The sequence below is a fragment of the Rhinolophus ferrumequinum genome (genome assembly GCF_004115265.2).
Source record: "Rhinolophus ferrumequinum isolate MPI-CBG mRhiFer1 chromosome 3 unlocalized genomic scaffold, mRhiFer1_v1.p scaffold_36_arrow_ctg1_4, whole genome shotgun sequence".
Taxonomy (NCBI): domain Eukaryota; kingdom Metazoa; phylum Chordata; class Mammalia; order Chiroptera; family Rhinolophidae; genus Rhinolophus; species Rhinolophus ferrumequinum.
The window spans coordinates 3,023,173-3,033,481 of NW_022680354.1; the positions used below are offsets into that span (position 1 = coordinate 3,023,173).

At 48.1% G+C, this 10,309-nt stretch overlaps 1 protein-coding gene across 2 annotated transcripts; it reads left to right on the forward strand.

The window, feature by feature from the left end:
* Nucleotides 1-448: 448 nt before the first annotated feature.
* On the forward strand, nt 449-10,220 carry TBP (TATA-box binding protein). Of its 2 annotated transcripts, none has more exons than XM_033100437.1 (8): nt 449-757; nt 2,253-2,449; nt 3,212-3,606; nt 5,530-5,617; nt 6,181-6,272; nt 7,808-7,975; nt 9,002-9,096; nt 9,777-10,220. In XM_033100437.1, exons 2-8 carry the CDS (start codon nt 2,396-2,398, stop codon nt 9,854-9,856), a joined length of 972 nt encoding a protein of 323 aa, XP_032956328.1. In that variant the 5' UTR covers nt 449-757; nt 2,253-2,395; the 3' UTR covers nt 9,857-10,220. The 2 variants fall into 2 exon arrangements, with proteins under 2 accessions (XP_032956328.1, XP_032956327.1); XM_033100436.1 differs by having other exon boundaries at nt 2,256-2,449.
* Nucleotides 10,221-10,309: the final 89 nt, after the last annotated feature.

Consider the following 10,309-nt stretch of genomic DNA (forward strand, 5'->3'; position numbering starts at 1 on the left):
GCAGAAGTAAAATATACTTGACTCTGTAAGCCAGGCTGTCTGCTTTTGTTTTTCTTATCTTTTGACATGTTTGAGAATAGAAAGCATGCACTGACTGAGTGCTCATCACGTGCCAGGCACGGTTCATGCTTTTCCTTATTCCATCTCTCAACGTCCATTGAGGGCAACGTCTGCTATTAGTCCATTCTGCAGACCAACAAACTGAGGCAGAGAGCCAGGTAACTTGCCAAAGGTCACACAGAGAGTCGCTTAGAAAGTCCACATTTAAAAATCTGTATCTCGCTCTCTTTTGCACGTAGACGGTCGGCCGGAAGGTGCGTGTTCCCACACCGCTGTGGCGGTTTTGTATTCTTTTCCCGAATAATCCTCTTTTTGATGAACTATCTAAAATATAATAATAATAAAATAAATAAATACATAAAAATCTGTATCTCGCTCCTTCCAGCAACAACCAATCAGAAAACGCTCCGGCCAGGCACCCTCACCCCGGAAGTCCTGAAGAGCTCCGCCCCGCCTCTCAATACCCTTCAACCGATCATCCCAGGAAACACAGGAAGTGACACTACCCACACTTCCCATGGCCGCCGCTCCAGCGTGGGCACCTCGCTGAAGCCAAGGGCTGGACTGGCGGAAGTGACAGTATAAACGCGCGCCAACGGTTCAGTAGGGTCGGGAGGGTGGCCGGGGCGGGCGCTGGTGCCGCCTACGGCTTAACTCCGTTTTCGCGGGCGGGTAGTGTTCTCTGCAGTGACTCCAGGTAACAGCCCTTTAGCCTCTTCTCTTTTCTGAGGGTTGTTCAGAGGCGACCACTGCAGCGAGGCCCCGGGGCGATGGCGGTGGGAGACGCAGGTGGGCGCGCAGGCCGCGCGGGAACGTGCCTCCCGCCCGGGCCAGAGCCACTCGGCCTGTACCGGCCGCCCACCCGCCGATTCGCCGGCTGCCCTCTGCTGTAATTCGAAAGCGGCTTTCGGCCGTACGAGCGTGGGGTGCCGGGCGCGGGAGGAACCCGGACTGCACGGTGCCGCGCACCAAGCCCCGGAGTTCTCCTGTCCTGCCATCGTTTCTCCTGATGTGGGAAGGCTAAGGACTACATCCTCTTCATCTTTGTATTTGCAGCACTTCTGTTGTAACAGCAGGATTAGTGTCAAAAGCGTATAACCGTTCGTATATCTCTGACATTTTCTGAGGCAGAGTTTTCATGTTTATGATGATCTGTCAGTAATGAGTATGTAGCCCTTGGGGTCCTTTGTCCTCTGAAAGTGGTTATCAGATTCTTTCATTTATTCCCGAAATATCTGAGTGCTTGCTTTGCAACTGCACATGCTTGAAGTGAATGTGGGTTTTTGACTTTCCACATGTAACTAGGACCTGTAGGTCTGTGTGAGAACGTCTGATCAGGTATTAATGTTTAAACTGAAATCTTATGATAATAGCACACATTTATCCTGTGCTTCTGTATGATAACTAGATGCTGTTTGTGACGTATTAATCAGTTAATACTATTTGATTCAATCAGTTCTCACAACAACCCTGAGCAAGTCAGGGGTCCATCTGAACTAAACTGAACAAAAGGTCTTTCAGCAGCCACTTGGTTCTTTTGTCTAAAACTAACTTCAAATGTTTAGCCAGTAAAGAGTAACTTTAGGAAAGCCAGACATAAGCACACTTTGTATTGATGTGTTCTAAAGAGGTAGTTATTGCACGAGTAAAAACATGGTCTTTTAATTATTTTTATGTCTGTACTACTTCTTAGTGTTTTATTAAAGTAGCAGTTCAATAACCGATAGACAAAAGTGTATTGGACTCAAATTAAGTATTTATTGAACTTAACGCCCAAACTTTGAAGATATAAAATTGATTGGAATACTTTAAAACCTGAACTTAGCCTAATAGAGTTGTGTAAACGGTGTTAATAAATCTCTCTACTCAGACATGACAGTTCGCTTAGGAATTTTTCTCTGGACGTTTTCCCCCCCAGAAGTTTTCAGTGCTGATCACGACACCTTAAATTGTAATATTATGAGTAATTAAATTAAACAGTAGCAAAACAGTTTTTATTTCTGTTGGCGATTTGGCATGCAGTCACAGGAAACATGGAAAGAATAAGATTTCAACATTATTGGTAAAAAGAAGTGTATTCCAAAATAGCTTGAGTTTTGGGGTGTGGGGGGGATTGTGTAATCATGAAACTGGTTTATAAGATTGTATAATGTACCTGTATTCTTACACTAAACTTCATTCTGTCCTCCAAGCAGCATCAGTGTTCCCTGGTGTGCCTGAAGATAGAGAGTTGAACTTGCTGAGAAGAGTGTGCTAGGGATGCTCTAGGAAAAGCCTGAACGCTGAGGCGAGCTCCAGGCCCAGGTGTTGATTTGCCAAAAAGAAAGCAGTCATCATGGATCAGAACAGCAGCCTGCCACCCTATGCTCAGGGCCTGGCCTCCCCTCAGGTAACACAGCGGTAGGGGGTGCAGTCCAGCTGTTCGCATTGTCAGAGAGAGTATGGAAGGGAAGGAAGGGAATGTAGCAGTCTGTTGTGGAAAATGGATGTATAAAGTTACCACGTGACCTAGCAATCCCACTGCTAAGCATTCACCCCAGAGAAATGAAAACACAGTATACACAAAGCCTGCACACAGATGTTTACAACACCTTTATTCATAATAGCCCCAGCACGGAAACACCCCTAATGTCAGCAACTGGAGAATGATTGTCACTGTCATTGCTAACATGTCAGTGTTTTCTATGTGCCTGTCATTGTGTTGGATGCCTTCAGTGGATGTCTCTAGCGTAACCATAAAATTTATCATCCAAACTGAGACAGATCCTCTTTGAGAGTGTGACGGGGAACCACCCCAATGGTAAGTTAGGATAAGAGTTTAAACAAGGATGTGTGCTCACTCCAGTTCTCTCCCTTATTCTTTCTAACGACCTTCACATGTTACTATCCCCTAGAATGCCCGAATAGCTAAGCAGCTTGTTCAGGTTCTCACACGTGGTAAGTAGCAAGCGTGGATGGCACAGCCAGGTCCAGTTCCGAGCCCTAAGCCGTTCCCTGCTTTGTCGTGTAAAGAAAGGGGGTGCATAAGGAGCAGGTTCCTGTCGCCATGCTCAGGGACCTGTCACACTGGAAGATGCCCGTCCTTCCCCAGGTGCGTCCTGCACACACCACCCAGCAGCTGGCCTGACCCATTTCCTCCCGCCTTTGACAGGGCGCCATGACCCCAGGAATCCCCATCTTCAGCCCCATGATGCCGTACGGCACGGGGCTGACCCCGCAGCCGATCCAGAACCCCAGCAGCCTGTCTGTCCTGGAGGAGCAGCAGCGGCAGCAGCAGCAACAGCAGCAGCAGCAGCAGCAGCAGCAGCAGCAGCAGGCAGCGGTGACGACGGTGACAGCGGTGACAGCCGCAGCACAGCAGGTGGCGGCCCAGCAAGCAACTCAGGGTGCCTCGGGCCCCACCCCGCAGCTTTTCCACTCACAGACTCTCACGACCGCGCCATTGCCGGGCACCACGCCCCTCTACCCCTCGCCCATGACCCCCATGACCCCCATCACGCCCGCCACACCCGCCTCCGAGAGCTCTGGGATCGTGCCCCAGCTGCAGTGAGTATCTGAGCGTCCTGCCTGGAGGGCCCCAGGGCTGGTTGTCTTGGGGTGTGGCTCTGCAGGTGATGTGGCCAGAGCTGTCTCCCCTCAGAGCTGGTTGGCGCCCCAGGGAAGCCCTGCAAACAGCTGTGGAAGTTGGGCAGCTTGTCTATGTACTTGGCGAGCAGAAGCAGCGCGCCCTTCCTGTTGCAGACGTTCCTACAGCTGACTGTCTCCTCGAGCCTCTGTCTCCTTCCCTTGTGGTGGTGTCTTAGATCTCTGGGAAGATTCAGTCCTGAGTTGTGGAATCCGCGGAGTTGAGTGGCCTTGTTTGTCCTTACTGCTTATTGGGATGGCCGTGTCTAAATACTTGAAGAGCTGAGGATGGCTGTTCTTGGCCTGAATGGGTCTTTCTGCCTAAAGGACGTGGGTCAGGATGGGGTGCACTGTATTCATACGGGTGGCACGTTCCTTACTCAGCCGTCCAGAGGAGGCAGCTGTGTAATCTGCTGCTGGTAGGACCCGGGGTATTATGGCAAGTGCCGTGAGCCGGTCACAAGACACACCCTGTGAGCCCAGTCTTGGGAGGTGCTTAGTGAAGATCAGAGACATGAAGTGGAAGGGTGGGTGCCAGGCTGGCGGGGGGAGCACAGGGTTATTGCCTTGTAGGACAGCTTCCGCTTCCCAGGGACGATGGTGGTGACAGCCGCACAACAGTGTGAGTCCGGAATGCCTCTCTGTTCTGTTCCCTGAAAGATGGTTAGACGGTGAATTGTAGGCTACTTGTGTTTGAACAATTGTTTAGAAAGAGAATACAACTGTGTGACTGAGTTTGTGATAGAGGCACCAGAACTTGCTGGATTCAGTTCATGAGGGGACAGTGTAGCAGGTAGGCGTGCATACGAAATTGCTCAGCGGGAAGTAGGTGGTGTAGAGAGATGAGCACGTGCAGTGGGTTGCCGCCCTAAGTGGCCTCACACGTGTGCACTGAACAAGGCATTCGTGTTCTTTTTTCCACACTAGGAGCCACTTCTGACAAGAAGTGTTGCATTGTGATAGTCTAAGAAGGAACCAGAAGCAGCGATGAGCCAGACCCAGCTGGAAACGTGTGCATAGGACGTGGCCATCGGGTCCACGCACGATGGTTTATGGGCAGTTCGTTCTGTTCAAAGGACATGGCCCATTTCGAATCTATATTTGCAAAACCAGGAAAATACAAAATTAAAATTTGGGATTGCTTTATTGAATTTTTAGTAAAATTTGTAATAAAGTTCTTTTCCACTACATATTTTCTTTTGTAAGTTTTTCATGAACTGATACAAGAAGACTCGAGGGAACCTATTGGGCCTAGATAATAAATGGTTATGTCTGGTTTTCTTGATTGACTGTTAATCATAAGAAAAAAGCAGGTGTTTTTTCCTTTGTCAGATACTGAATTCTTGTTTTTCCAAAAGATACTTATTTTGAGAGGGCTGAGGAAGTCATGCCTGCCTCTTTCCTTCATAAGAGTGGTTTTAGGAATAGGGGTTATGTTGACGGTAGCTCAGAGCTCGTGGATGAGTTGCGTCAGTGTAAGTGAAAGGCTGAGGCTCTGGAGAGAGGCAGACTCGAACCCTGACACTAGTCCTTGGAGGCCTTGTGTTTCCCGAGCAAGCCACGCCTGTTTAAGCCTCAGTTTCTTCATCTGAAGATAGTTATTCATGGTGCACCATCAGTACTAAGTAACAATTCATGTGAAATGCTCACACCATGGTATGTGGTACTTGTGAAACATTAAATAAATGTCAGTGATTTATTAAAGTTTCTAATTAAGAAATTAAGTTAAAATTAATGAAATTAAATTATTTTTGGTGAAAGGATCAGATTTTAGATAATCATTTAATACCTCATCCTGTAAAAGGTAAATAAATAAATCATGTTTTCTTTTCAAATTTCTTGCAGAAATATTGTATCCACCGTGAATCTTGGTTGTAAACTTGACCTAAAGACCATTGCACTTCGTGCCCGAAATGCTGAATATAATCCCAAGGTCAGAGCAATTGTAATGTATTTTAGACTGTAATAATACAGGAATTTCCTTCTACAGGTCCCTAGCTGAAAAAGTCTGCATCATGTTATGCATCAATGCTGTTTCTAGAGCTGATTGGAAATAGGAGGGCACTCCACTACTTCCTAGTGTGGTTGTAATCTGATTTACTAGTTCCCTCCAGAGGTAGACAAGGTTTATCAAATAGAAAAGTTATAGTTACAGAAGCTGGTCTTGAGAAGCAGCAAGTTCAAGGTAGAAACGGAGGTACTGGTGTGTATTAAGGTGTAATTAGTTAAAGAATACAGTTTTGCAAATGTTACTTGTTGGAATGTATGAAAGCACACAGGTCCAGGAGCCGCGTACTCAGCTGTCACAGGGTGTTGGTTCTGCCACCTGAGCGTGCGATACCTAGCGTGCCACGCGCAGGGACACGTGGCAGATGCTTTGACAACTGTATGCCCTGGGTCCTTTAGTAGTCGGGATTTTGTTTGTCCTGGTTTGGTTCTCCTAAGAGAAATCAGCAGTCTGGCAAGACCTCGTTAACGATTGTGTCTGACTTTCAGCGGTTTGCTGCTGTGATCATGAGAATACGAGAGCCCCGGACCACTGCCCTGATATTCAGCTCCGGGAAAATGGTGTGCACAGGGGCCAAGAGGTAGGTGGGGGGCCCTTGTGCTGGCCTTGGCTCATGTTCTGGGCAGTAGGCCAGTCTTCCATAAGACGTGGTTGCTCCCTTGTTAACATGGTTGGGTCTGATCACTTCAGACACCAGTCATTTCGTCGTCTTCAGATTAGGCATGAGTCTCGGACGTACGTTACCATTGCTTATTTCCATACAGTTCAGTTATATTTTATGTGTATTTGATAAAATGTAATATCAACATTATTAAGAAGGATCCCTTTAAGAGAAAGACTTTATAACACAGTCACCCCCCAGTGGAAAACAAATGGGTTCTGAGTCACAGAATTTCAGAGGGGATGGTAAGAGTGTGGCAGACCGCAGTGGGCGGGTAGTGTGACAGCACAGTGTGTGTGGTTGCCGGTGCCTGCCGGCCTCGTGGCAGCACGTAGAGAACACATCTTTCCCATCACATGCTGTTGCCGTGCTCCGCCTCTGTTTGGAGTGAGCCTGTCTGAAGGGCAGCGTTTCGGGCCTTGGTGTCTAACCCTGTCTGACAGCCCACATACTTGGCAGGAGGCACATGTGAGGGGAGGGCTAGTAACATCAGCTTCATAAAGCTTTTACAAAGGGAAGTAGATTGAACTTTTCAAATAAAAGATGATTAAAATGCACTCGGAGGTGTTAACGTACAGGGGCAGTCGATGCTTGTGCTTAGTGTGACCTTTGAACTTCTCTTTCAATGACGGGAAAGCCATGCTGTGTCCATGCTGGTCTCGATTTTCAGCAGGCAAGACGTGGGCCTGTCCCTGGCTCCACGTGACTCTTCATTTAGGAGTCTGTCCGCTGCTGTCCTCTGGACGGAACACCAGTGACTGGCTTGTTAGCAGATGCTGCGTGTGGGTTTCCTCCCCAGTCTGTAGCCTCTTTGTGCAGAGCATTTCCCGCAGACAGAATAGTGCCTGTCTAGTTCGGTAATTACTTTATCCAGATAAGAAACCATAAATAAGTGTACTTTCCTGAAAAAAAGCACTGCATGTGTGCTTACATTTTGTCACTCCTGACTTTGCACTTGAGTCCCTTGTTTATGATTTTATCGATTTCATCCTTTTAGCGAAGCTCTGCTTCGCTAAGTCACAGCTTCACCCAACAAATAGTCACGCGAATGGGCAGGAGACTTAGTGTGTACGTTCTTCAAGTCTGAATCTCGTCGATATTTTCCTGCCAAAAGGAAGCCCGTTCGTGTTGGTCTCAGCAGGCATCTGTGCTAAAGTACAGTGACAGTGACGGTGATGGTGACAGTCATTCATGTCTGGGACACACTGGGCTGTCAATAATCTGGTCATGGAAAAGGTGCTCATTGGGGCAGGCCTTTGTTTTCTGCCTTTATAATGAAATGGTTCATATCTGCTGGTCTTTTATCCCCTTGGGAGGGGGGGGTTGGTGACCAGTTACAGTTTTTTTTAAAACACCTTTCCCAATTTGGACTTTTTATAAGTTATTCCTCTAAATAACTATTTTGGCTGTATGGGTATGAGTCTCTCCCATTCCCTCCCGTTCCCTCTCCCCAGCGAAGAGCAGTCCCGACTAGCAGCCAGGAAGTACGCCCGAGTCGTGCAGAAGCTGGGCTTCCCAGCCAAGTTCTTGGACTTCAAGATTCAGAACATGGTGGGGAGCTGCGATGTGAAGTTCCCAATCCGGCTGGAGGGCCTTGTGCTGACCCACCAGCAGTTCAGCAGGTGAGTCTCGCGTGTGCTGCTGCGTAACACGCTGTGGCCGCCTGTGTGTCCTGCGGAGCCTCCTGCCTGCTGGCGAGCAGCCACGGCCCCTCTCACCACCTCTGCCTCCCACCCCACCTGTTGACATGAAAGTGCCCCTTACCAGGTGTCACTGACTTCCCTTGGGCACATCATTGTTTTAAGTACGATTTAAGTGCAGGAATTAAATCCACAGCCTCGTATGTCAGCTTTTTCCTCAGCTGTGTGACCTTCTAGTCTGCATTGTAGGCTCTCCCAGCCAAGCGTAAGGCTGAGTAATGGGACTGTCCTTTCCGCCCGTGTGCCGTGACTTCCCAGCGAGGACTTGCAAGGTCCTGGCCACTTCTGCAGCCTCCCTCTCACGGCACCCTCGGGCACCAGGCCCTGCACACTTGGGAAACGCAGTCGCGTGTCTTCCCAAGCGTCTTCCTGAGAACCTGTCCCACATTTTCCACGATGTGAAACACTCCCCTGCTGACTGCTTCCAGTATCAGCTAACACAGCAGGGTTACTGGGCTTCCAACTAGGCATGCTGGTGGTGTATGCAGTCAGGAAGGCCTGTTGTCCGGCCAGCGTCTGCTCTGTCACTTTGGTTAACTTGCCTGGCCAGCGCTCACAGCTAGAGACTATTCCAATTTAAGGAGATGAGACAGGAATGGACAAAGACAAATTGTTATTGTCTGAGCTTAGAAATCAATGATACAGGCAGACTGGTCCACAGTGACACCTGATGAGGGTCAGAGACCACAGAACATTAAGGTAAAGCTCTTGTTCTCATGTCAGAAAATCCAGATTCATCAGAAACGGAGTTATTTGCCCTCTAGTGCTGGTTGGTCAGAAGTTGGTCTCGCTGGCCTTTAGTCCTCTGTCCTTTACTGTGACTCGAAGAACTGGGCTTTCTCCTGATCGGGTGGCTGTTTAGTCAGTGTTTTCCCTTGTACGGGGCCTCATTTTGTTTAACAGTATGGACTTTTAATTTACAAATTGTTTTTGTCCTTTTCCTTCTAGTTATGAGCCAGAACTATTTCCTGGTTTGATCTACAGAATGATCAAGCCCAGAATTGTTCTCCTTATTTTTGTTTCTGGAAAAGTTGTATTAACAGGTAAGTTACAATAGACAGGGTGTGGTAGCTGAACCTTTGAATGGCATTTTCTCAGTGCTAAAAAGTAATGACACCGAGTTGGGACATTTCGCTACCAACCGGGAAAGATGCCTTTGCCGCTCTTTTCTTCCCACCCTAACACCGATGGGAAATGCACCCATAGGAGGAACCGGAGCAGGTTCCTGCTGGTCCTTCTGTCGAAGCACGACCTATTGGGGGAGGGACAAGGGAGTACCGCACTGGATAAGAGGGCGTTTTCAGTTGGAAGTTGTCCTCTGAAGCATTGGCTTTCACCAGCAATGTCATGTTGAGACCACAGAGGAGTGCTGTTAGGATCTTGGCTGGAGGCAGCAATTGGGCCAGTGAGATGCAGCCACTCAGGGCTGCGCTGCCTGGGACAGCAGGCCAGCTGCAGAGAGGAAGGCTGGCGTCACCTGGGACACTGCTTTTGTAATTCCAACAGCCATTTTAAGAAAATACTGCTTTAAGAACAAAAGTGGCATTGTGACAAGGGGTTCCATCGCTAAGGTATTAGTGCCTACGTCTGTCAGTCTAGCTGGGCATGGAGACTACGTCTGGGCAGTCTATCTTTGATTTTGTTTTAAAGTCCCGATTTTACCTCTTAGTATGTTAAGAAATACCATTTCAGACTCTCATCTCCACTCCGCGTGTCTTCGTAGGTGCTAAAGTCAGAGCAGAAATTTACGAAGCATTTGAGAACATCTACCCTATCCTAAAGGGCTTCAGGAAGACGACGTAGTGGCTGTGTGCGCCTGCCTTCCCCACCCGCTGATTTTTTAAAATAAATAAGTTTGGGGACGTTGAAGTGGTGGTGGTGGGGATGGCCCCGCTGGGCTGTGGGTGGCAGCCTGTGTGTGCCCGCGAGCACATCGGGAGGGGCGCACTTCTGCACAGAGGCCCTGCCGTGCCCCTGCCTAGGCGGTGCTGCCCATTATTTATATTTAGATTTTAAACACTTACTGCTGTTGACAAGTTGGCTTAAGGGACAAAACTTTAGTGTTAGAGCCTCCTCTACAATTGACTGGACTTTTAATTTTGTTTGATTTCTTCCCCTTAAACCAGTTTTTATATTTCTACCAGAGCAGTAAAAATCTTTTTTAAAAGTGTTGTTTTCTAGTTTGTAACTCCTAGGGTTATTTTTGTGCCAGACACATTCCACCTTTCAGTATTGCAGGACAGAACAGGTGTGTCC

Bases quoted from the DNA above. Each gene is read 5' to 3' on its own strand.
- TBP (XM_033100437.1), top strand. From the start codon at position 2,396: ATGGATCAGAACAGCAGCCTGCCACCCTATGCTCAGGGCCTGGCCTCC. The intron at 2,450-3,211 runs GTAACACAGCGG...CGCCTTTGACAG, and splicing joins AGGGCCTGGCCTCCCCTCAG to GGCGCCATGACCCCAGGAAT. The intron at 6,273-7,807 runs GTAGGTGGGGGG...CCCTCTCCCCAG, and splicing joins GTGTGCACAGGGGCCAAGAG to CGAAGAGCAGTCCCGACTAG.